The sequence below is a fragment of the Uranotaenia lowii genome, chromosome 3 (genome assembly GCF_029784155.1).
Source record: "Uranotaenia lowii strain MFRU-FL chromosome 3, ASM2978415v1, whole genome shotgun sequence".
Taxonomy (NCBI): domain Eukaryota; kingdom Metazoa; phylum Arthropoda; class Insecta; order Diptera; family Culicidae; genus Uranotaenia; species Uranotaenia lowii.
The window spans coordinates 143,503,757-143,528,685 of NC_073693.1; the positions used below are offsets into that span (position 1 = coordinate 143,503,757).

The 24,929-nt window shown below is 35.0% G+C and overlaps 1 protein-coding gene across 12 annotated transcripts in view; it reads right to left on the reverse strand.

The window, feature by feature from the left end:
- Window positions 1-24,929, reverse strand: part of LOC129751837 (protein alan shepard) — an 873,165-nt gene that overhangs the window by 301,100 nt on the left and 547,136 nt on the right. For all 12 annotated transcript variants that reach the window (XM_055747580.1, XM_055747579.1, XM_055747578.1 and 9 more), the window contains one exon: window positions 9,933-10,187. In XM_055747580.1, the coding sequence (XP_055603555.1) occupies window positions 9,933-10,187 (255 nt within the window). The remainder of the gene's footprint in view (window positions 1-9,932; window positions 10,188-24,929) is intronic.

A 24,929-nucleotide genomic window follows, 5' to 3' on the forward strand; every position in this document is an offset into this window, starting at 1 on the left:
AAATTTTGTTGCAATCTACTGCGTACCACCCGTAAATTTCGACCTTTGGCTGAAAGCAAAGTGTCATCAGCAAATAATCTTCTACCTTTTCCTTCTGGTACATCAGGAAGATCAGAAGTAAAAATATTATATAAAATTGGCCCAAGTATACTACCCTGAGGGACACCAGCTCTAATGGGTGTCCTTTCAGAGCATGAATTTTGATAGCTTACTTGTAAGGTTCGGCTAGTCAAATAATTTTGAATAATTTTGGTGAGATATACAGGAAAATCAAATCGAGCTAATTTAGCTACTAAACCTTTGTGCCAAACACTGTCAAAAGCTTTTTCAATATCAAGAAGAGCAACACCAGTTGAATAACCTTCAGATTTGCTAGCGTTAATCATATTAGTTACACTCAAAAGTTGATGTGTAGTAGAATGTCCATGACGAAAACCAAATTGTTCATCAGGGAAAATAGAATTCTGATTAATGTGAATCATCATTCTATTCAAAATAACTCTCTCAAATAGTTTACTTAAAGAAGGAAGCAAACTAATTGGTCGATAACTTGAAGGCTCTGAAGCACTTTTTCCAGGTTTCAAAATTGGAGTTATTTTGGCATTTTTCCATTTATTGGGAAAATAAGCCAAATGAAAACATTTGTTGAAGATTTTAACTAAAAAATTTAAAGTGCTTTCAGGCAACTTTTTAATAAGAATATAGAAAATCCCATCTTCCCCTGGAGCTTTCATATTTTTAAATTTTTTGAAAATCAATTTAAGTTCATCAATATTTGTCTCACAAGAACTTTCAAACACATTTTGCTTGGAAAGAATATCATCAAATTCTAGGGAAATTTGAGCATCAATTGGACTTACAACGTTTAAATTAAAATCATGAGCAGACTCAAATTGTTGGGCTAATTTTTGAGCCTTTTCTGAATTAGTTAAAAGAAGTTTATCCCCATCTTTCAAAGTAGGAATTGGCTTCTGGGGCTTTTTCAAAATTTTAGTTAATTTCCAAAATGGCTTTGAGTAGGGTTTTATATCCTCTACTGCTTTAGCAAAATTTTCATTACGAATGAAATTTAAACGACGTTTGATCTCTTTTTGAAGGTCGCAATAAATTAATTTCAAATAAGGATCCCTAGTACGTTGATATTGGCGTCGACGAATGTTTTTCAGTCGTATCAAAAACTGAAGATCATCATCAATTAAAGGTTGATTAAATTTATGTTTAACTTTAGGTATTGAAGCGGCTTTAGCATTGACTATTGAAGTTGTCAAATTTTCTACAGCCAAATCAATATCTTCTATTGAATTCAGTGGAACGTTTACATCTAAATTACGTTCAATAAAATTCATATATCGCTCCCAGTTAGCCTTTTGAAAATTAAAAGTTGATTTTAAAGGGTTTTCAATGGGACTTTGGGATAAAGAAAATGTTACTGGAAGGTGGTCTGAATCGAGGTCCGCATGAGTAACTAATTGACTACAATGCTCGCCTAAATCCGTTAGAACCAAATCAATTGTGGAGGGATTTCTAATTGAAGAAAAACAAGTATGCCCATTGGATTCGTGTCAGAGCACCCGAACAGAACGGTCGTACTTTTTCCCTCTCCGCGTGTTCTTGATTCTACATAGTGAAGTGTAGTGATTTCATCACGAATTCGGATCTCCCCGAGGGTTTTTTATACTTCTGGACACTGGACTGGACACCATCGAGGCAGCAACACCCTTTGGCCTACCGATAATTACATTGGACAGTATCCAATGCTGAAGGCGGTACGGAGTGACGTGGCAAAAATCGCTTATCAGCAACGTGGCCGGCTCAACAACGGACGATCGAGACAAAAGTAAATCACATTATTGGAGAGACGGACGTTACTAAGGTGGTTGAAAACAAAAGAAGAAAAAAAATCTAGTTTTGCATTTTATTTTCATTTTCTTTAACCATTGTTTCATTTATTATTCTTTACTTACTATTATTGCTATCTCTTTTGACTCCTCATATTTATTTTTCTTATTTCGGTACATTTCAAGACCATTCTTTTTTATTAAGGCAAACATTATTGCTTCCTTAATAAAAAAGAATGGACGAAGAGAGGGCTCCTCCGAGCCCTCGAGTAAAGGTCTATCCAGACAACACAGATTTTTCTGGTCCATGGATTGTCTTCATCCGGCCCAAACCGGGTGGAAAACAATTAAATGTTGTTCAGATTCTTAAAGATCTGGCCAGGTGGACTTCCGTATCCAACGTTACAAAGGTTAGACCGAACAAACTGCGCGTTGTCGTGTCTAGCCTTAGAGCTGCAAACGAGATTGTTGCCAGTCCGTTTCTCAAGTTAGAGTACGCTCCTTATATTCCATCTCGAAATGTGGAAATAGAGGGAGTCGTTACAGAAATGAGCTTGACGGCAGAACATATAAAAGAAAATGGTATCGGAAAATTCAAAAGTCTTGAGTCGAAGTCCGTTAAAATCTTGGATTGCCGACAACTTGCGGTCTCTTCAGTCGAAAACGACAAAAAAGTATTTACTCCGTCGGCTTCATTTCGAGTAACTTTTGAAGGCACTGCCCTTCCTCATTATGTTCTGATCGACGGAATGCTTAGGTTACCAGTGAGACTCTTTGTGCCTCGCCCAATGAGTTGTGAGAAATGCGTCAAATTAGGACATACATCGTCGCATTGCGGTAACAAACCTCGCTGTTCTCATTGTGGAGAGAATCATGGGGGGGCTGAGTGTCCTGCAGTAGAACCGAAATGTCTCTACTGTGGAGGCTCCCCCCATGATATCTCGTCATGCGAGGCATTTAGAGTCCAATGGGATAAAGAGAGGCGCTCTTTAAAAGAACGCTCCAAGCGGTCTTATGCCGCCATTTTGAAGAGCGCCTCTCCGCCGACCCAACTTTCATCCGAAAATCCTTTCAATATACTGCCAGTTGACAATGGAAATATAGATTCAACTGATGAAGAAAGATCGTGCGTCATTATAGGAAATACCAGGAAGCGCAAAAAAACGAGTTCTACTAAGATCCCAAAAAAAGTCTCATCGGTCAACACTTCATCAAGTGTTGGCAAAAAACCAATTGAATCAGATTCAAACAATCAAATTCCTCCTGGATTTCGTGGAATCAGTTCGCTTCTGAATGTCCCGTCTGTTGCAGGTACATCAAAGGCCCCGCCATTCAATTTTATTCCATCAGCTCCAACTAAAAAATCAGGACTTTTCAACTTATCTGACCTCGTTGAAGGATTTTTCTCATTCTTCAAGATCTCTGACTCCATTAGCAGCATTGTTACGGCAACGCTTCCAGTATTAAAGACACTTTTGCAGCAATTAATGCAAACATGGCCCATTCTTTCAGTGTTAATCTCTCTTGATGGCTAATTTAAGCCGAGAGGTCGGAGATATCACTGTTCTACAGTGGAACTGCCGTAGTATCATTCCAAAAATGGAAGTGTTCAACTTTTTACTTCATGAAAATAATTGCGATATTTTTACATTGTCCGAAACTTGGCTTACTTCTGAATCTAACATCTCATTCCATGATTATAACATTGTACGTTTAGATCGCAACGACGGATATGGAGGGGTGCTTTTGGGGATCAAAAAGTGTCACTCATTTTACGGAATCCACCTTCCCTTTACCGGGGGAATTGAAGCTGTTGCATGTCATATAACTGTAAGAGGTAAGGACTTAAGCGTTGTCAGTTTGTACTGGCCGCAGAGAGTTGCAGTGGATAGAAGTCACCTAGAGGACCTGTGTTCAGTTTTGCCTGAGCCAAGGTTGATCCTGGGAGACTTCAATTCACATGGAACTGTCTGGGGAGAACAAACTGACGATAGTCGTTCTACTCTTATTTATGACATTTGTGACAGTTTCAATTTAACAATTTTGAACACGGGTGAGAAAACACGAGTACCTAAACCTCCTGCAAGACAAAGTGCAATTGACCTCTCACTCTGCTCAAATTCACTATCATTGGATTGTCAGTGGAAGGTAATCCATGATCCCAATGGTAGTGATCATTTGCCTATTAAAATTGCAATCAGTAATGGGGTCAACTGTTCAAATCCAATAAATATTGGATATGACCTCACAAGACACATCGATTGGAAAACTTATGCGGATTTGATTAATACAGCCATCACCTCTGTGGATGATTTACCTCCCTTGGAGGAATATGACTTCCTTTCCCATCTGATTTATGAAAGTGCGATTACTGCTCAAACGAAACCTATTCCAGAATCATCTGTTCGTCGAAGGCCTCCCAATCCATGGTGGGACAGTCAGTGTTCTAAGCTTTATGTGGACAAATCAAATGCGTTTAAGGCGTTTCGGAAAAATGGTTCACTGGAAAGTTTCGAGATGTATGCTACTCTCGAGAACCAACTAAAAAAGTTGATCAAAGGAAAGAAACGAGCGTATTGGCGTAATTTCGTAGGAGGATTGTCGCGTGAAACATCATTAAGTACTTTATGGAAAGTGGCACGAAATATGCGCAATCGTTCTTCAACAAATGAAAGTGAAGAACTTTCACACCGATGGATTTTCAATTTTGCGCGAAAAATTTGCCCCGATTCCGCTCCTGTACATAAGCTTATCCGCGAAGTACCATCTGGTAGGTGCAGTCTGGATTCTAACTTTTCGATGGTTGAATTTTCACTTGCTCTCCTCTCTTGTAACAATTCAGCTCCGGGAATGGATAAAATTAAATTTAACTTGTTAAAAAACCTACCGGATGCCGCCAAATTTCGCTTGTTGAATTTATTTAATAAATTCTTGGAGTGTAACATTGTTCCAGAAGAGTGGAGACAAGTGAGAGTCATTGCTATCCAAAAGCCCGGAAAACCAGCATCCGACCCCAATTCGTACCGCCCAATAGCGATGTTGTCTTGCATTCGGAAATTGATGGAGAAAATGATTTTGTTTCGCTTGGACAAGTGGATGGAAACAAATGGCCTCCTTTCAGATACTCAATTTGGGTTTCGCAGGGGCAAAGGGACAAACGATTGTCTTGCTTTGCTTTCTTCAGAGATTCAAATGGCGTATGCAAAAAAGCAACAAATGGGTTCAGTGTTTCTAGACATAAAGGGAGCTTTTGATGCAGTCTCAATAGAGGTGTTGTCAGACAAGTTGCATTCCAGAGGTCTGCCTCCTCTATTGAACAACATCTTATACAGCTTGCTTTGTGAGAAACATTTGAACTTTACTCAAGGAGATATTGCAATAAGAAGAACTTCTTACATGGGCCTACCCCAAGGTTCATGTTTGAGTCCTCTTTTGTATAACTTCTACGTAAGTGACATCGACATTTGTCTCTCTGAAGGTTGCACTTTAAGACAATTTGCAGATGACGGTGTGGTGTCTGTAACAGGACCAACGGAATCGCATCTGCACAGGCCTTTACAAGATACTTTAAACAGATTGTCATCCTGGGCTTTGGGTCTTGGGATCGAGTTTTCTACAGAAAAAACGGAATTGGTGGTTTTCTCAAAGAAGCATAGACCAGCTCAACCAACGCTTCAATTTCTAGGCAGAACAATTACGCAATCGAGGTGTTTCAAGTATCTTGGGGTTTGGTTTGATTCCAAGTGTACATGGAGACCCCACATTGAGTATCTGAAAGGAAAATGCCAGCAAAGGGTCAATTTTCTCCGCTCAATTACCGGCACCTGGTGGGGAGCCCACCCGGAAGACCTGATTAAATTATATCGAACAACGGTTCTCTCAGTGATGGAGTACGGTAGTTTCTGTTTTCTATCAGCTGCCAAAACACATCTTATTAAACTTGAGCGTATTCAATATCGTTGTCTCCGCATCGCATTAGGCTGTATGCCCTCAACGCATACCATGAGTCTTGAGGTTTTGGCAGGCGTACTCCCACTGAGAGATCGATTCTTTTCACTATCTTTGCGGTTCCTCATCAGGTGTGAGGTCATGAACCCATTGGTGATTGCAAATTTCGAACAGCTTCTTGAACAAAATCTTCAAACAAGATATATGACTATATATTATGAATTTATGTCAATGCAGGTTCATTCATCTTCTTATTCTACTACTTGTGCTTTCAACCCTGACTACGACAATGCATCTGTCCAGTTTGATGTGTCCATGCAGCAGGAAATTCAAGGAATCTTAGAACAACATCGTCCAATAGTTGTTCCCAGAATTTTCAATGCTAAATATGGACATATAAACTGTGAAAAAGTGTACTTTACTGACGGGTCTCTAATAAACGATTCCACGGGGTTTGGAGTTTTTAATGCAACGTGTAATGCTTCCTACAGTCTTCAGTCGCCGTGCTCAGTGTACACCGCAGAACTGGCTGCTATTCATTGGGCACTGGAAAGCGTCACATCCCGGCCTGTTGAACATTACTACATTATAACCGATAGCCTCAGCTCTATTGAAGCTATCCGCTCTATGCAAAGAAAGCACTCACCGTTCTTCCTAACGAAGATACGGGAAACATTGAGTGTTTTATCCAGACGCTGCTTCTTGATCACCTTTGTTTGGGTCCCTTCTCATTGCTCAATACCGGGCAATGAGAAGGCCGACTCGCTTGCGAAGGTGGGTGCGATTGAAGGCGATATTTACCAGCGTCAAATTGCCTTTGATGAATTTTACTTCCTAGTAAGGAGAAATTCCGTTGTCAACTGGCAGCGTAGATGGAACGAAAATGAGTTGGGTCGGTGGCTCCACTCGATTATCCCAAAGGTTAGCCTTAAGCCTTGGTTCAGGAAGTTGGACTTGAGTCGAGATTTTATTAAAACATTTTCTCGTCTCATGTCCAATCACTGTGCCTTGGATGCGTTACTCTTTCGTGTGAATCTGGCTGGCAGCAATCTGTGTGTTTGTGGCCAAGGTTACCACGACATCGAGCATGTTGTTTGGTCGTGTGAAGTCCACTCTGTCGCTAGAGCGAAATTAAAAGGTTCCCTTCGGGCCCGAGGTAGACAACCCCATGTTCCAGTTAGAGATGTGTTGGCTGCGATGGACCTTGGCTATATGTCCGAAATTTATCTTTTTCTTAAAGCTATCGATCTTCGTCTGTAAAAACTTTTCTTTCCTATTCTATTCTTGTCCTAACATCATTGTAAAATAGATTTAAGCAATCATTGTATATACAAAACCTCGATGTTGGCTCCGTCAAACTGAAAGGTATGAGCCGGTTCAAATAAAGAAATTACAAAAAAAAAAAAAAAAAAGTATGCCCATTAGGATATTCAACAGTATAATAACCTGCAGAGCAGTCATTAAACAAAATATTCCCATTTGAATTTGATGAAATATTATTCCAAGATCGGTGTTTTGCATTAAAGTCACCAATAATAAAAAATTTAGATTTATTTCTAGTGAGTTTTTGTAAATCTCCCTTCAAAAAATTTTTCTGTTCACCGCTACATTGGAAAGGCAAATATGCGGCAACAATTATAATTTTCCCCATAGAAGTTTCTAATTCAATTCCAATTGTTTCTAAGACTTTTGTATTGAAAGAAGGAAGAAGTCTAAATTTGAGACGACTATTGATGACAATAGCTACACCCCCACCTTGTCGATCAAGTCGATCATTTCGTAAAATTTTAAAGAAAGCATTGCTTTTCAAGTTATTGTCTGGCTTTAAAAAAGTTTCAGTGATGGCAGCAATATGTATGTTTTGAGTTTTCAAAAATAAAAAGAATTCATCTTGGTTAGCCAGCAAAGATCTAGCATTCCAATTCATAATATTTAAACATCTATTTGGATCCATGAGGGAATCGTAAAGTCATAATAATTTTGTTAGCATAATTAAAAGAAGTTTGGAAAGCTTCAAACATTGAATTTGCTTTCAACATAAGTTGCATCATTTCCATTAAATTTTGATGCAAAAATTTTAATTTTTCCTCAGTAATCTCACCCAAATCAACAAAATTGTTAGGATCAGAAAATGAAGGAGAAGAACAAGTATTTGAATTTTGGGGATTTTCCCAAGCCTTCGCATGAACGTTGAGACTTGGTTTTTTCCCATTTTTATTAGTTAAACCTGAAGAGGGAAACCCATTTTCAACCACCTCTGAGAACGATAAACAACGAGTCTGGGGCGCAGATTCAGCCCAGGTAACATTAAAATCACTTCGGGTATTACCCAGCCGTGATTCCAATGTAGGCCGAGGCTGACTGCGAACAGGCAGGTTGTTTGCCGGTCTGACGTGTGTAGACGAAAAAGAGGAAGGAGGAGAAGAAACTTTTCTGGAAACTTTGGGGCTTTTCCTAGAAGCAACAATTTTTGCCCTGATGGGACAATCTAGCGAATTCGAGGAGTGATTACCTGCGCAATTCGCACACTTAAAAAATTCTGTTTTTGGCTTATCACCACCAAAAAGGCATTTAGATTTTTCATGATCGAATGAGCCGCAAAACATGCATCTGGCATTCATTCTACAATTTTTAGTGCCATGACAAAAAGCTTGACAACGACGACATTGCGTAATGTTTTGAAGGAAATTGGTTGAAGATTTACGAAAAGGTTCGAATTTGACTCGACAATGAAACATAAGACGAGCCTTTTCAAGAATTTGCAAATTATTAACCTGATCCTTTTTAAAATGGATCAAATAAAGTTCAGGAGCAAAACCAACACTACTGGTATTATTCGTGTTGGTTCTTTTCCTCATTTGAATTACTTGAATTGGAGAAAAACCTAACAAAGAATTTATTTCAGCTGTGATCTCATCCGGTGTCTGATCGCCAGTGAGACCACGAAGTACAACTTTAAAAGGACGATCACTTCTAGCGTCGTACGTAAAAAATTGGTGTTTTTTATTATTCAAATAATTTAAAACCTTTTGAAAATCATTAAAAGATTCCGCCAATATACGAGCAGTTCCCCTTCGACCGATCTGAAAAGAAATCTTCACATCCTTGACGGAAGTGACGATTTCTTTTCGAAAGGCATTGAAGTCAGGAATCGTGACCGTTATTGGTGGAATCTTTTCGTTTTTAAGAGTATAAGAAGAAGAAGGTTTCTTAGTACTCTTATCAGAATTAAATATGAATATTTCCTCATCACCGATGTTATGAAGGACATCGAATGAATTGGAAATTTCAACTTTTTTGGCAGATGGCCCTGGATTAGGTTCAGCAATCCGTTTTCTTCCGGCCCTTGAGTCGGCCGAAGACTTCCCCATGCTGGAAAGAAAAGAGAAAATATGAATAAAAGAAAATGAAAATAATTTTAGCACTGAAAAGTGCTGATTGAAATACAGGTAAGGAAAAAATAAATAATGTAAAATGTTCCTGCAGGTACACAGCAACGATACGATGCTCCGGCGTACGTGTTGACGGCTCAACGGTACAGATGGAAGTGATGATGAAAATCAAGTTGATTTCACGAATGTTCCTCCACAATTTATTTTCAGTTTTCCAGGTTTTCTGTAGTTGGTTTCGAATGGAAAAAGGCCCATAAATATTTTTATTATTTCTGACAGCATTGCAGTATTCAAGTGTTTCTTTAATTTTCGGATTTTATAGAATACATATCTCCGAAAATGTATAAATATGTGGGGAGGGGGGAAGGGGGTGGTCCGATGAACATTGTGACCTCTATTCCGGATTTTTTGGTAGAAAAAAATCGTACTTAAAACAAAGACTTCTAATATTGTCTTTGCTGCGCTGTATCTCAATTCTCAACTAACCGATTTTCCAAACTCATAATTAAGATTTTTTCCGTTCATTTAATTATAATTTCCAAAAATATTTCTTCAGCATATTGGAATGTTGATTAAGATGTTTGGAATATGCGCTTCGGATCATATTGGCGCGAACACCTCTGAAGGGTTAAATTCACCTATGGCAAATATTGAAAGTGATGAACTATTTCAAAAATGTAAGGACATTCCGGTGAAAAAACTCTCTTATATGCACGAACCGAGGAATTTGTAAGAAAAAGAACTGTGCACTTACCGTGGTAGTGGTGTGTGGTGTGTAGGTCGCATAGGCTGTCGGTTGCGCCGTGAGCGGGGCCGTGTATCGGTAGGCCGCCTGCTGTGTCGGCGCGTAACCGTAGCCAGTTCCTCTGTATGGACCACCGGGGATTCCGCCGGCTGGACTAGTCATAGCGGGTCTCTGGGCACCTCCTTTCAGTGAGGCCGTCTGGGCGCCGGCTGAGGGCGGTGGTGCTCCAGGATAGGCGCTCCGGGGCGCTGCTGTCGTGCTGCCCTGCAAATCGAGAGAGAGCGAAAAGAGACATTATTTATATGAAGCTTTTAATAAACACACACTTCTACCAAACTGCAATCGGAAAATAGATTAACCCAAATTTGCTACCAGCTGCACGTTTGTTTTTACCTCATCTTTTATATTGTTTCTTCCCACCCTCTCTTTTATAGCTTTCCATCATTCCGATGATAATGGTGGTGGAATGCCTATTTTCGGTGTCCACTCAGATGGAAAAACCAAAAAACGGGAAAATTATTGAATTTTTTATTTTAATTGCTTTTTCATTTTCCACACCCGGTCGGCTGAGTTTTTTTTCATTTCTCCACTAGTACCTACCAATACAATCGGAGCTGACAAGCATGTGTACCAGGGGCGGTCCTAGAGCTGGCTCTTGGGGGGGGGGTGATTTTCCAATTTTCAAAAATCAGTCGATATAAAGGATTAAAGGAACGTTTTTTCTGGTGAAAAAACGATCGTTTGAGTGAATGAAAGAAGGGGGGAGGAGTCGCGGGAGGGGGGATGGTCAGTTGCGAATGAATCTACAATATTACCTGCACACTGCATGTATTTGAAAAAGTATGAAACAAGAGATGAATTATGAAAACTTTATCAAAGTTTCTCTTCATACTCATTTCAATATCCTTCTACACAACTTACAGATCCTTTTATAAAACAACCAGCGAATCTATAATATCCTCTGCGAAAGAATGTTGATAATTTTATTTTTTATTTTTAGGTATATCTGGTATTTTGAAATTGTCATTTTAAGAGCTCTTTATAGAATTTTTCGTTATAAATGTAATTTTTTCAATGAAAAATAATACACATGCTGTTGAGAGATGAAAATGTAGAAAAAAATTGTTCAAAATATCTTCATTTTTTTCCTGAGCTTCTAATTATAAGCGCTCTGATACTTTATAATTTTTCGGAAGTATTTTACTTTTCACCGATAAGGCCGATAAACTAATTAACAAACAAAACTAACGGGCATTAAATTCTTCATTGGGGCATTCACTGAATCGTGATTTAGAAATTTAGCATTATTATTTTCAAATTTTCAAACACTATATATAAAATCAACACTTTAAATATAAATAAAATAGAAAAATACGATTATCAAAATTAGTTACTGAATATGAAGCTTCTGGAAATTAATTTAATATCATATGCTCTTGATTTTAAAGTTAACATTTAAAATTTTCAATACTTTTATATTTTGATACTTTTCTTTAGTGAAGAGTCTCAATCATTTGCATTTGAACTAGCCAAGTTTTAAGATTCAGAATATCAAACCTTAAGTTAAATTTCAACTTAAAATTTAAATATTATTGTGTAGATGTGCTGAAAGCAGTCATAATTGCTGTAGATCTTGAAATCCAGTAGTGTTGGTTAAAAATCATTAAAAGATCTGCTGACTGTTAAGCGTGATAGATTGCCTTGTTGCCAAAAAAGTAGAATGATAAGGGGATACTTTTAATACACATGGGAAAAATTAAAACCGTGGCTAACTGATTTTGAAAGGTGAATGTTGTTTCTAAAAATTGTCGCAAACTCGATTTTTTGTTATATTTTATTCCTTTCTTATTATCTGGCATTTAGTAATTTTTAAACTAAACAGTTTAGAGTGAAAAACTAACCTACATGAACAACAAAAACAATGTAAAAACTTTTCATCATCCTTTATTTATTCAACGATTCAGATTAGAGGGAGGAATGCCAAAAATTGACATATTCCCGGAAAAATACAGCACAGATTTCATCTAGATAATCTCCGTATTTTACTAAATGGGGAAACATACTTACTTTTATAGTATTTTTTTCATGATAAATTACTCACAGTCTTCATGAAAATTTACCATTAAGTTAAACTTTTTTTTTCTAAATCGTTTGATATTTACACTTTTGCCAAAAAGTGCACAAATTTTTTCAATGAAACTTGTATTTTCAAAATTTATATCAGAAACAAGAGCTGATAAAAAATACAAATTTCCATTCAGTGATCCTTAATAAGTCAAAATCAGTTTCCATATTCTTTTCACCTCGGAAAATGTGAATTTTGTTTCCTTGTTTTATAGTTTTGAATCCAGATTTTGGGTTCTGGAGATCAATTTAAATCTCTATCGCCAACGCCAATTCTTCAATAACGAAATAGCTATCATAAATACTTTTTGTTTCTTTTTGGCTGTTAAAACTCATAGGGAATACAAAAGTCATAACACGTAATCTCTGCTTCTGATTTTTTGTTGCTGAAATCTTTTGAGAAGATTTTTTTAAATTTAAACTCTTACTATGAATATTTTATATTCGATTCCTGTTTGGCAGTACTTGAATTATTTTCATTGTCATCCATAATATGGATGTTTTATGTGATACATTTCAAACAGAATTAAATAAAATCAGATCTGAAATTTAAATTTTTTTTGAATTTCATTATATAGGTTATTGATTTTAAGTTTATAATTCATATTTAAATGGTGAAACACTAAGGGTGAAAAAAAAAACTCGCAAAAAAGAACCTTTACTGTGGTTCAGAACCTGAATTCTTATTTTGAAAAGTCATCAATTTCTTGTAAACGCAAGTGAAAAAAGCACTACTTTAGATTTCAAAATGAGGTTAGCATTAAACATCTGATTTAATTGCATAAAGTTCACAAATTCTCAATAAACCAACTGTAAACAAAAGAAAAAAGACAGAATTTTAAATTCAAATTTATATTTAAATTTCAGATATGTATTAGTTTTTTTTTCCTTAAGTTAAAGTTTTATTAGAATAATTTTTCCTTATTCTGAATTGATAATTTTCCATTGATTTTAAAAATATTTTGAAATACAAAAAAAATCTAATGGGAAGCTTTTCGCTGCTCAAAGCTTCATCAAAAATGAATTTAATTCGGCATCATTACTTGTTGTTTATTACGTTTGAATTTGTTTAGTGAAATATTGATGACTAAATAGCAAAAAGAAACATTAAAAAGTTAGACAGTCAATTGAAGTCACACGTTTCTTTAACGCCTACTGGAAAACTGATCACTCCGATGGATAATTTGACTAAAATTTAAATTTCTTAGACTAAAGACAATTTAACACTTGAAGGCCAAAGGTTTTTTTTACCTCTAAGAACGACCATGATCTTTTAATCCATTAAACATGGTAGAAATTTCAAAAATAAAGAAAATTGAAAATCACATGACTCCGTACGTTTAAAGTTAAATGATTTTTTTATTGTTTCCTTCCAAATTTGAGCAAAAAATAAAGAAACTGCATATTGCAATAAATGTATGACGACCGCAGAACAAATATTTCAAGTATTTAGGTGTTATAACCATATTCAACCCCTATGTGACTTTTTTCCATTTTGTCATTTCATTAAAATTCAAAACAAAATCAAGAATTTTGAAGAACTGAATTTGAAGCAAATATAAAATTTATTACGATTTGCACGTGTTAATTTAAGCATATGAGGGAAATAAGTGACAATTTAAAAAATGTTGTGTTTACATTTCATTAATAGCAAATTCAAAATCAACACTCAACAACACACTTTTGTTGAGTTACTTATCAACAAAAGTTATTTGGTGTAATTCGGTCAAGGGAATAGCAAGTTACAGTTGCTTGAGTTTGGTGTACCGACATTTTTCAAAATTGAGCTTTTTAAGTGATAAATTAACTTTTTTGTTGAATAAACACCCCCACGGAGTGGAAATTTTTTTAAATTGAAATGCACATTTACTAAGAAAAGTTCCAACTTTTTATAGAAATTCGAGCTTTTGCGGGTATTTTATAACGGTTTTTTGCCGCTTGGGGGGGGGGGTGATCACCCCGATCACCCCCCCCATAGGACCGCGCCTGATGTGTACGTATATCAGGAGCAGAATAATTAAATCAGTCATATAATTGGGAAAAGTCTTGTTCACGGAAATAACAGTTCAATTTGAACTGAATGGAGCAATTCATCAAGTTTAATAGATCGAATTTATGTAATGGGTTTTAATACCATACAACCAGCACTTGATTTAAACCATGATTGAAGGCTTAACGTACGTAAATTTCGTCTCTGCTCGGAGATCCAAAAAAAATGTTTCAGGTTTCACCGTTTAATTTTATCCCAAACCATGACAATAATCTTACAATGGAATTGAAGCAACTTCCCATTGCAAACAATCATAGAGCCATGGTTGAAAAATGACAAAGGTAACAAGTTATTAAACAAGCTGTGTAAGATGTGATGTTTACAGAAAAAAACTTATTCCCAGAACATTGAATGACTTAGATGAAAAGTTATCAAAAAAAAAATATCTGACTCTTATAACAGTCGAATCTGCATAAGCAAAAAATCTTTATAAGATAAAGAAAGTATAAGGTCACATGCTAGGTTAGGCAAATAAAAAATCGCTGCAACATGTTTGCACCCTTTTTTACTTTTCAACTGCTGCAACTGCAACAAACTGCTCAGTTTTTGAACAGAGTTGTAATCGTTGCAATCAAAATTTGAGTCTTCGAACGTACTATGTCACTCTGCTAATAACTCGATTTGTTTACATTTGGCGCATTTGTCCTTTTCAAAATTCAATACCGATTTATAATTTTTTACAGCGTTGCTGTATTGAGGCGTTTCTGTGATCTTTTGAATTGTCTAGAATAAAAATGTATGAATAAAAAATGATAGGGTCCGAGTGGATTATCTACATACATACATACATACATGAATCAAAAATGATAGGGTCCGAAGATAATTTTGACTGCAATCCAAGATTTTCCGGTAGAAAAAAATCTTACTAAAAAATCTTATACATAAAAATGGAGGCATTTTCTTTGTAACAACATCACGTATGAATGGTGGGTCGGAATGAAGTGAAATTTGGTATCCGAGGGTTTTTTGAGTCAGAGATGGTTTGTATAATAGTTCCAAGAATCTCACTTTTTATGAAAGGGGGGTCCCCATACAAAGTTATCTCTTCACATCTTATATATATAAAAATGGAGGCGTTTTCGTTGTAACAACATCACGTATGAATGGTCGGTCGGAATGAAGTGAAATTTGGTATCCGAGGGTTTTTTGGGTCAGTGATGATTTGTATAATAGTTTCAAGGATCTCATTTTTTTTATGGAAAGTGGTCCCAATACAAATTCAACTTTATTTGTTACGATTTCCATAAGAATCTATTCGCGAGCACGGTGCAGTTAAGGACGTTTAGATGAAATTAAACATTTATAACGATTTATTCTTTAGAAGGTAAAACGAAGTTTACCGGGTCAGCTAGTATGACATAAAATTTGGCTTTGCTTCGCTGTATCTCATTTCTCAATGAACTGATTTGTAAGACTCAAATTTTAGTTTTTTCTCATTAACTCGATTATCTTTTTCACAGAACATGCTTTATTTCTCAAAAATCTAAGTCCTTCAGTATATTGGAATGAAGATTAAGATGATCTGATTGTTAGTTTTCGGTCATATTGACCCGAACAGCTTTGAAAGGCTATGTAAAGCTTAGTTCTTTTAGAAATGGGACACTTTCATTTGCTAATAGCTCGTTAACTAGTTATTGGATATTGAAAATTTGGACAGCATTTTGTTGCCTGTAAAAAGTACTATTCGACCTATTTTTTTTCAAAATTTAAAATTTACGCGTTTTTGAGATATTTACGATGCAAGGGAAAAAGAAAAAAATAATTTTGCACAGTTTCCTTGAAAATACGTCATTATCAAATTGATAGCTGACAATACCGTTGATTATTCAAAGAATTACCGAGTTTTTGTGGTTGATAAGTATGCAAACACTGTCAATAATGGCCACAAAGTTCAAATCAAGCATTGGAGAGAAGCACATGATCGGCAACAACGGTTAAGGATCATCAAGGAAGTCAAGTCTCATACCAGCATTTTTAATTTTCAATAAACGAAAAACTAAGGGTAGATCGCTGAAATGTCCAAAACAATTTTCTCCGATAAGCTGAAAGTGTTGCCTAGTGATGACTCATTGAAATCCAACCTCAAACAACCATTTTTTGATAGTTTCAAAGCTCTTAAGCTGTAAAACCGGTACCGAAAAAAAAAACGTTCAAAAATATGGTCAAAAATAATCAAATTTGTTCATTTCGAAACAACTGTATCCACTAAAATGCTTCCAGTTTCCAGTTTCCAGAGAAGTATTGGACCAAAAAGTATCAGAAATTGAAAAAGGAGGGTGAAACCACCTAAAATTTAGATTTTACGAAGTATAAGCTGGAGAAACTGATCAATACCATGACTGAAAAAAGTGTGCGCCGGCCAAAGGGAGATACTAAGAATAAAGTAAAAATTTCTTTAACAAAAACCGGTAAATATTTTTTTTCAAATTTTTTCATGAAAGATCATAACATTACCTTCTTTTTCTTCATAGAAAGTATTTTGTTCAAACGAATGGTTTTTAAGATACAGGCATTCGTAACTGTCCCATTTCTAAAAGAACTAAGCTTTATATTGTTGTTTGTTTGATTCTCACCGACAGATTTTTTTTTATTTTCTCGTTTCTGGGATGAATTATCCAATAAAATGAATATCCCATTTTATGTTTTATCTTGTTGCGCTTGAATGTTTGTATGTAATAGTCCTGCATCATTTTGCTCGAGAGTACATTTTTTGGCACATAGTTAGGTCCGATCGGCATTGAAACTTTGCAATTTATTTTTTGAGGCACCTAATGGTTTTGCAAAATAGTCATTAAATTTGAGATTTTTTAACTTTTCTCATTTTTCCATTTACTAGGGTAGCAATGAATTTCGAATTATACATTTTGTAGAAAGGCTCAAAAAAGTGCCCTATGCAAATTTATCTCAAACGAACTTGAATGAAGAAAGCCTTAAATCGCTCAAAATTTCTATATTCTACTCTTATAAATCAGGGGGCTAAATGAAATCGAAAAATTTTGTTAAAAAAATTTGTGGCTCGGATAACGTGGAAGCTCGGATAACCGGAGCTCAAATAAGCGGGTTTCTACTGTGATTCGAAAAAAAATTGACCGAAAGTCGCCGACTTTGCAAATAAATATGGCTACCTATTTTCTGAATAAAAAGGGATTAATCCCATAAAGGAAAAATCATCGTTTTGAACCAACTGAAAAAATTTCAATTTAAATGATAATCCAAAATCGTTGCTATACAGTCTGATTAATAAAATTTCAAATTTGATTACTAAATTCACGCGATATTTGAAGCCCTTCTAAATAAAGGACATTATTATTGATAATAAAATTATTATAAAAGCATATATTTTCAATACAACATTCAGTCAAATACAATCGCTTAAGCTTAAAGATTTGTTGAAGTTCTTCATTCGGAACTGAACTGAAATTCAAAATTTGATTTCAGACATACAATTGTCCATTTGAAACTCTGTTTTAATAAACGAATATAGAAAGAAATCAATAAATATTCTAAATATATATTCATTCTTTTCATGAATATAATCAAAAAACTTTATTTAAAAGCATATATTTTTCATTCAACATTTAGTAAAATGCTTGCTTAAGTATAAAGATTTATTGGAGTTTTCAATTCAGAACTGGATTTCCATAATTTGTTTCCAGACATAGAATTGTTCATTGGAAATTCTGTATTAAAAAACGAATATAGATAGAAATCGTATTCAAATTAAGAATATATTCATTCTATTCATGCATATCATCCGTGGGAACCTTATTGTAATCATAAAAATTGAAGTTTAGTTATAATTTGTGAACTTTACTCCTACAAGTTTCATAATGAATAGGATGGAGATTTTAAAAAGGTTTTATTTAATTTAATTTTTTTGATTTATTTTATTTAATTTTTAATTATTTAATTCATTTTATTATCTAAATTTTCTTTTATCTTTTCTATTTTTTTTTTCAAATTTTTTATTTTTATAAACGAATAGTGGAAAAAATAGGTTATGAGTTGAAGGCTAAACTTGACTCGCTGCGAAATTGAAAAAGAAACAGACTTTTTTAGGAAACCTGCAAATTAGAAAATAATTTTCTAAATAAACATATTTCTTCGTTTTGAACTACATTTAAGGTTTCGAATCATGATATGTCATTAAAAAATTGATTGGAAAGATTTTTTTTCATGTGTATGCTCCAGAATTTTTGAGTACTGGAGATCAAAAGAGATTCAAGCAATTAAATATTTCATGTTTGTTTTTCTTTTAATGAAGATAGTGAGTTGTCACATATATCTACATACATGCATTTTTAACATCTAGGGGAACTGGGGTTATAATGCCCATTGTGGGCAAAACGCTCCACTGCGATATCTAGCTAGTTATACACTTATTTTAAAATTTCTTTACGTTATTCCCTTCTAATTAACAGTAGAAACCTTTTGAACAAAAAATTAGCATCAAATGTATGATAAATCTCTGCAAAAATCCAAAAATATTTTTCAAGCCATATTCCTTGCAATTTTTTCCTTGACTTTCGTAAGGAATTACGGCATCTATCGGCAAAAAAAAACCTGACATATGTTACAATTATGAACATTGGTCTTTAAAATCATCACAAAACGAAAAATTTTCTAATTCGATTATTTTTTCTGTTATTTTGAACGATTTTTAATAAACATGTCTAGGTGGGGCAAAACGCGCCATGTCCGTTTATCTTTAAGCATGTTTCATATTTGTATAAATTTATATGCAGTTTCATCCCAACAATTTTAAAGATATTTCCATGTTGTTTTGGAAAACATAACTTGAATATAAACGAATATATTCAAAATTCCTAAATTTAATATAGATTTAATTAACTTTACACAAGAATTTCAGTATATCTGGCAGCATTGCGCGAAGCAATATATTTTTCCATCTGTGAAGTAGAAAAGAAGTGTTTTTACCTGGCAAACACTTTCGGAAGCACTTGAATCAATAAACACTTATTAAACGTTAAACGGCGCGATTGGGTACACACATATGCGCATTATGCCCCTACTGAAATTGAAATCCAATTTTCAACCTACTCTTCAAACTTCATTAAATTTGTGGCCTTTTTTCTCCTTCCAGTTATTCTAACTATCATATTTCAACAAACAACATTCCAAACTTCCAAACACAATCGAAAAGTAAAGTTAATCTTTTCAAATGTACTCTGAAACAAGGCTTTCTTCTTAACGTGGGCATTATGCCCCCTCTTCCCCTATTATTTGATGATTTCAGTTCCTTCTCAGCCTCGAACGAGACCGGTCGCTTTTTGTGTTCGGTCCTCGCTAGACAAAGACTATTGTTTTCTGAACTGAAAAGTTGTAAAGTGATAGAGGCGCGATGAGTCCATCGCCGGGTGTACCCCCGGATAGGACAATACCGACATGGATGGATCCACAGAACCTATATGGACGATTGTACTATTTAACACTGAAAGCCGCAGATGGGCATAAGCTTCCACAAAATCCGTTTTTGATTGGGAGATCCGTCGAACAGAAAGCTGGAGGAAAAATCGATGGCGCGTTCTTCGAGAAGAAAAATGAATGGTATGTTCTAAAGTGTAGGAGTAAAGAACAAGTCAGGGAACTGGCAAAGTTAACTTGCCTGTCCGATGGTACACCTATTGTTGTCGGACGTCATCCAAGTCTTAATATTCGAAAGTGTGTCGTTACTTGCCATGAAGCTGAAGGAATGAAAGAAAAAGAGTTGTTGGATGAATTGTCTCCGCAAAAAGTAATAGACGTGCGAAGAATAACTAAGAAAACTCCCGCTGGTATTGTAGGTACTCCCACGCTGATACTTACTATCAGCAGTACCGTAATACCGGAGTTTATCCACTTTGGATTTCTTCGAGTGCGAACTCGCCTTTATTACCCGCTGCCGCTTCTGTGTAGGAATTGCTTGAGATATGGACATACTAAGAAAAAATGCACCAGCCTCCTTTCGTGAAGTAAGTGCAACTCAACAGAACATAACAGTGAGAACTGCAAAAACCGCCCGTACTGTGGAAACTGCGAAATGGAAGGACACTCACCCATCAATCGATCATGCCCAACCTGGTTAACTGAAACAGCAGCAATCAAAATAAGCACCGATCAATACATCCCAATTGCAGCACCCAAATTAATCCAAATTTATTCTTAAATTCTTTGCACCTAGGAAATAAAAAAATATTTTTGTTTCCTTGTGTGTGACGATTTTAATAAAATAATATATTTGAAAAAAAAATTGTGTACAACATCACATTTCTTTTTAAGGTCCAGGTCAGATTCAAAGTTTGATCGCATCAAATATACTGTAAGAACTTAAAAATTAACCTTTTTCCAGGGTGTTATGAATTTAACACGCTGAGGAGAAATTGGAACCTAAAAGCACCTAAAATTCAACGTCTTCTGTCTTGCAAATCACTGGATCAAAATCTACTAATTTAATGTTTATGAGTTGCCTAAAGTGTCGTGTTTGATTTTGTGAAACACAGTTGAAATGATAAATTCAAAACATTTGCTGTATTCTTCTAATTAAAGCACATTATCTGTAAGGGAAAAACGAGATATCTCTTAGTTGGTCCGCAATGTGTTAAGACCTAAGTATGAATTATTTGGGGGCTTAGATTTCCATTATTCAATTTGCTTTTTTTTATTCTACCAGGTTCTACTTTTCTAGATAACTTATGAAAATAGGTAAAAAAAATCATAAAATAATTTTGCAAATTTTTTCTTGCGAAACTATGGAACACTACAAAGGTTCTGAAAATAAAGGTTTTAATTCAATAATATTCCGAAAATTAGTTATGAAAGGTTTCTTTTCGAAATATTTTTCAATTCAGCAAAATACGAGAATTTTGACGAAATTTGAAAGAAGATCATCGATTGATGATCATGCCCAACCTGGTTAACTGAAACAGCAGCAATCAAAATAAGCACCGATCAATACATCCCAATTGCAGTCGCCCGAAAAATGATCAAGCCAACCAACAGTATACAACCAACATTCGCCAACGTAGTGAAAACGACGGACGAGCACCAACCGAAAACAATAGACAATGCAAAAGCGCAAGCACCAGCCGAGCCGAAAACGAACGACGACAAAAAACAACAGCAGCCAACTCAACAGAAGCGAACAAATCAACAAACTGCAAACCTCAAACCAGCATCTCCCCCTCGGAAGAAAATTACCCCTCAACCCTCACCAGCGCAATCGTCGGATGAGGCAGATGATCGCAGCAAAACCAATGGATCTCCCAGTTCCCGATCGAGGGAACAATTGATTTTAAAATCTCCAATTCCTACCACTCGCCCTCTTCCCTCTCCTTACCCCTTCCAACCACCCCCTAGTATTAAGAAAACCGCTGACCCTCGGCCTACTAAAACTTTGTCTAAAAAGTAAATGGCCTAATAAACATTATTTAAATAAAAAAAAATTTGATGATTTGATGATCACCTTATAAAACAAGGGAAATTTTGTAAAAATTTCAAATGGTTTTAGAACATTTTTGAAAAGTTAACTGGTAGGTATTACTTGCTAGCGTTTTAAATAAATAAAGGTAATATTTTGGTGTTTGTATTGTGAACAAATAAAACCATGTTAAGTAGCTTTTTGTAAATTATTGTCCATCACCTCTGGTTTGATGATATGGTGTGCGTAAATTTTATGTTTGATCACTTTTGAGAAAAAACAATTATCGATAACTCATTAAAAAAACAAACTTACATGACCATCAAAAATAGATTTTGAATCTATTTTTACTATTTTCTCCTCAATTGAATCAAAGATTCAGTTTTTGAAAATAAAATTAAAAAAAAAACAACAAACGTTTAAAACGAAATTTTTATGAGCAAGTTTTATAAAAATGATCATGAAAGGTTTTTTGAAGCCTTAAATACTATTCAAAATCTGTCGATGAGTTTTGATGAAAAAAAAAAATTTTTTTTCAACTTGTTTTCTTAATCTTTGTTGAGAAATTGTTGGGTTTAGAGAAAATTCACCCGGATATTGCCGGTATTTATGGTCGTCTCTTTTGAAATCAAATGTCTGGATTTGGCCAAGTTTTTATTTCAAATTGCCCGGTTCGTCCGGCCCGGATACGTGCTAAAAAAAATCTGGCAATCTTAATTTAGATTCGATGTGGATTTAAAATTCCTTTAAATTCTCGTATTTGAAATGACATTTTGGAAAAACAAAATGTTTCACATCTTTTTTTTTCTCAGAAGTCAAATTTATACGCAGCCTTCAGGAAAGTTGATCAAAACCTTCATTTTTCAAATCTTTCTTAAGTTCTACGGTTTTGCTTGAAAGTGTTAAAATTGTACAAAATTCAGAAGTTACAAAAACAAGAGCTGGTTGAGAAAACTTATTGCAGATTTGAAATCAGCGCACCCAAATTAATCCAAATTTATTCTTAAATTCTTTGCACCTAGGAAAAAAAAATATTTTTGTTTCCTTGTGTGTGACGATTTTAATAAAATAATATATTTGAAAAAAAATTGTGTACAACATCACATTTCTTTTTTAAGGTCCAGGTCAGATTCAAAGTTTGATCGCATCAAATATACTGTAAGAACTTAAAAATTAACCTTTTTCCAGGGTGTTATGAATTTAACACGCTGAGGAGAAATTGGAACCTAAAAGCACCTAAAATTCAACGTCTTCTGTCTTGCAAATCACTGGATCAAAATCTACTAATTTAATGTTTATGAGTTGCCTAAAGTGTCGTGTTTGATTTTGTGAAACACAGTTGAAATGATAAATTCAAAACATTTGCTGTATTCTTCTAATTAAAGCACATTATCTGTAAGGGAAAAACGAGATATCTCTTAGTTGGTCCGCAATGTGTTAAGACCTAAGTATGAATTATTTGGGGGCTTAGATTTCCATTATTCAATTTGCTTTTTTTTATTCTACCAGGTTCTACTTTTCTAGATAACTTATGAAAATAGGTAAACAAAATCATAAAATAATTTTGCAAATTTTTTCTTGCGAAACTATGGAACACTACAAAGGTTCTGAAAATAAAGGTTTTAATTCAATAATATTCCGAAAATTAGTTATGAAAGGTTTCTTTTCGAAATATTTTTCAATTCAGCAAAATACGAGAATTTTGACGAAATTTGAAAGAAGATTTTAAGCCTATGGAATCTTTTACATTTCTTTAAACATTAGTCACATTGTTTTGCAATCTTGAGAAAAGTTCAAATCTTTAATATCGATTACTCAAAAACTTTCTCAAAATGATATTTAAAATAGTTGTTATTTCACATACTCAAATTTTGAAAATCATAAAGTTTAATTTATTCTAAGTTTTGAATTATTTGATACAAAATATTTAGGCAAGACCTGAATCATTGATTGAATTAAGGATACTAAATCGATTTTAAATCTGTTTTGAATGCTGTTGTAAGTTGATTAGTTTATCTGTTATTTACTCTGTAATCGACTTTACTCAAAACTGATCAACTTTAAAAATTTCACACGCTTAACTAATCGAAAATCAATTCTAAAGTTTCAAGTAAACAAAAAATTTCAAAAAGATTGCATAGTGTGATCATCTTAAAAAAAAAGAAAACGTCAAAATTATTTTTTTTAGAAATGTGGAAATCAATGTTAATGGTTACAGAGAAATGCTAACATTCGTAACCCACAGCCAATTTCCTCAAGTGAGTTAACGTTGAAAAGGATGAAACCAACAAATGCCGTGCCTAAGCTTAGTTAGAAGTCTAATTCATCGCTCTCCACGAGTGGCTCATCTAATTGACCCCCTCTAATATTGTTTTCAAAATTACTCTAATTAAACTGTTATCCTCCCACTGGCAAATGGAAAAATACACAACCTGAATTATTTGAGGTTTTCCTTTTCACCCAAAGCTGGCAATCAATTCTCCCGACAACCCTTCACAGCTCCCCTACTAACCCTACAATTGCACTCAAAACTCACTCTGGCTCGGATTCTATCCCTTTAATCATCCAATTACTATGCCAGCAAACGCCAGCGAGAGCGATTTGAACCAGCCAGCCTTCTAGCGGCCGGCCGGCGGAATTCGCTTCGGGGGAATTATTGAAGTCGATGGGGCAAACCAAATTACCGGCCACCAAACCTCCTAGACGAGAGCCAAAAGCCCCTGGACGATTTCTATCGTTCGTCCTCTTCGTGGATGGTACAAATTTAATCCAGGGAACGTGATTCCAGCTGGAAATTCTTCGTACAAGACGATTGAGTGCGCGCCCCGGTGAATGAAAAATGAGTTTTATTTTATTCAGCCCTTTTTCTCATCGACGGCGTCGTTTTTGTCGTCTTCGTCGTCGTCATCTGGAATCGCGCGGAGAGCGTCAGCGAATTAATTTCATTGATCAAATTTAATCCGGGAAATATTAACTTTCCTTTCTTCATGGCGACGTCGACGACGACGATTACGTTTCGCGCCGTTCGGGTTCGCGTTCATTCATCAAATTTTTATTTTAGTTTTCTTTTCGGAATAAAATGAAAATCGTTCGCTTTCCGTTTAGTTCTTCTCGGGGTGCTAGTACCAGGTAGGTACTCTATCGCATTATGGCAACTCTACTGTTTTCGTTTAGTTGGATTTATTGCTTAAGCCTCATTAGGCAACAGCGTGATTGGAATCACAAAAGTCAAACTCTCTCAAGCTTCTTTGATACCTCTCGATCGGGTTAATTTAAGATTGATGTTTTTTAAAATCAGAATGTTATTGAAAATTTAGCTTTTTTCAAATCCTATACCTACAGCATCATATCGAAATTTCACATAAACATTTAGTTTTTTTGAGAATAAAACAACGAAGCCACCATTGTCCTATGG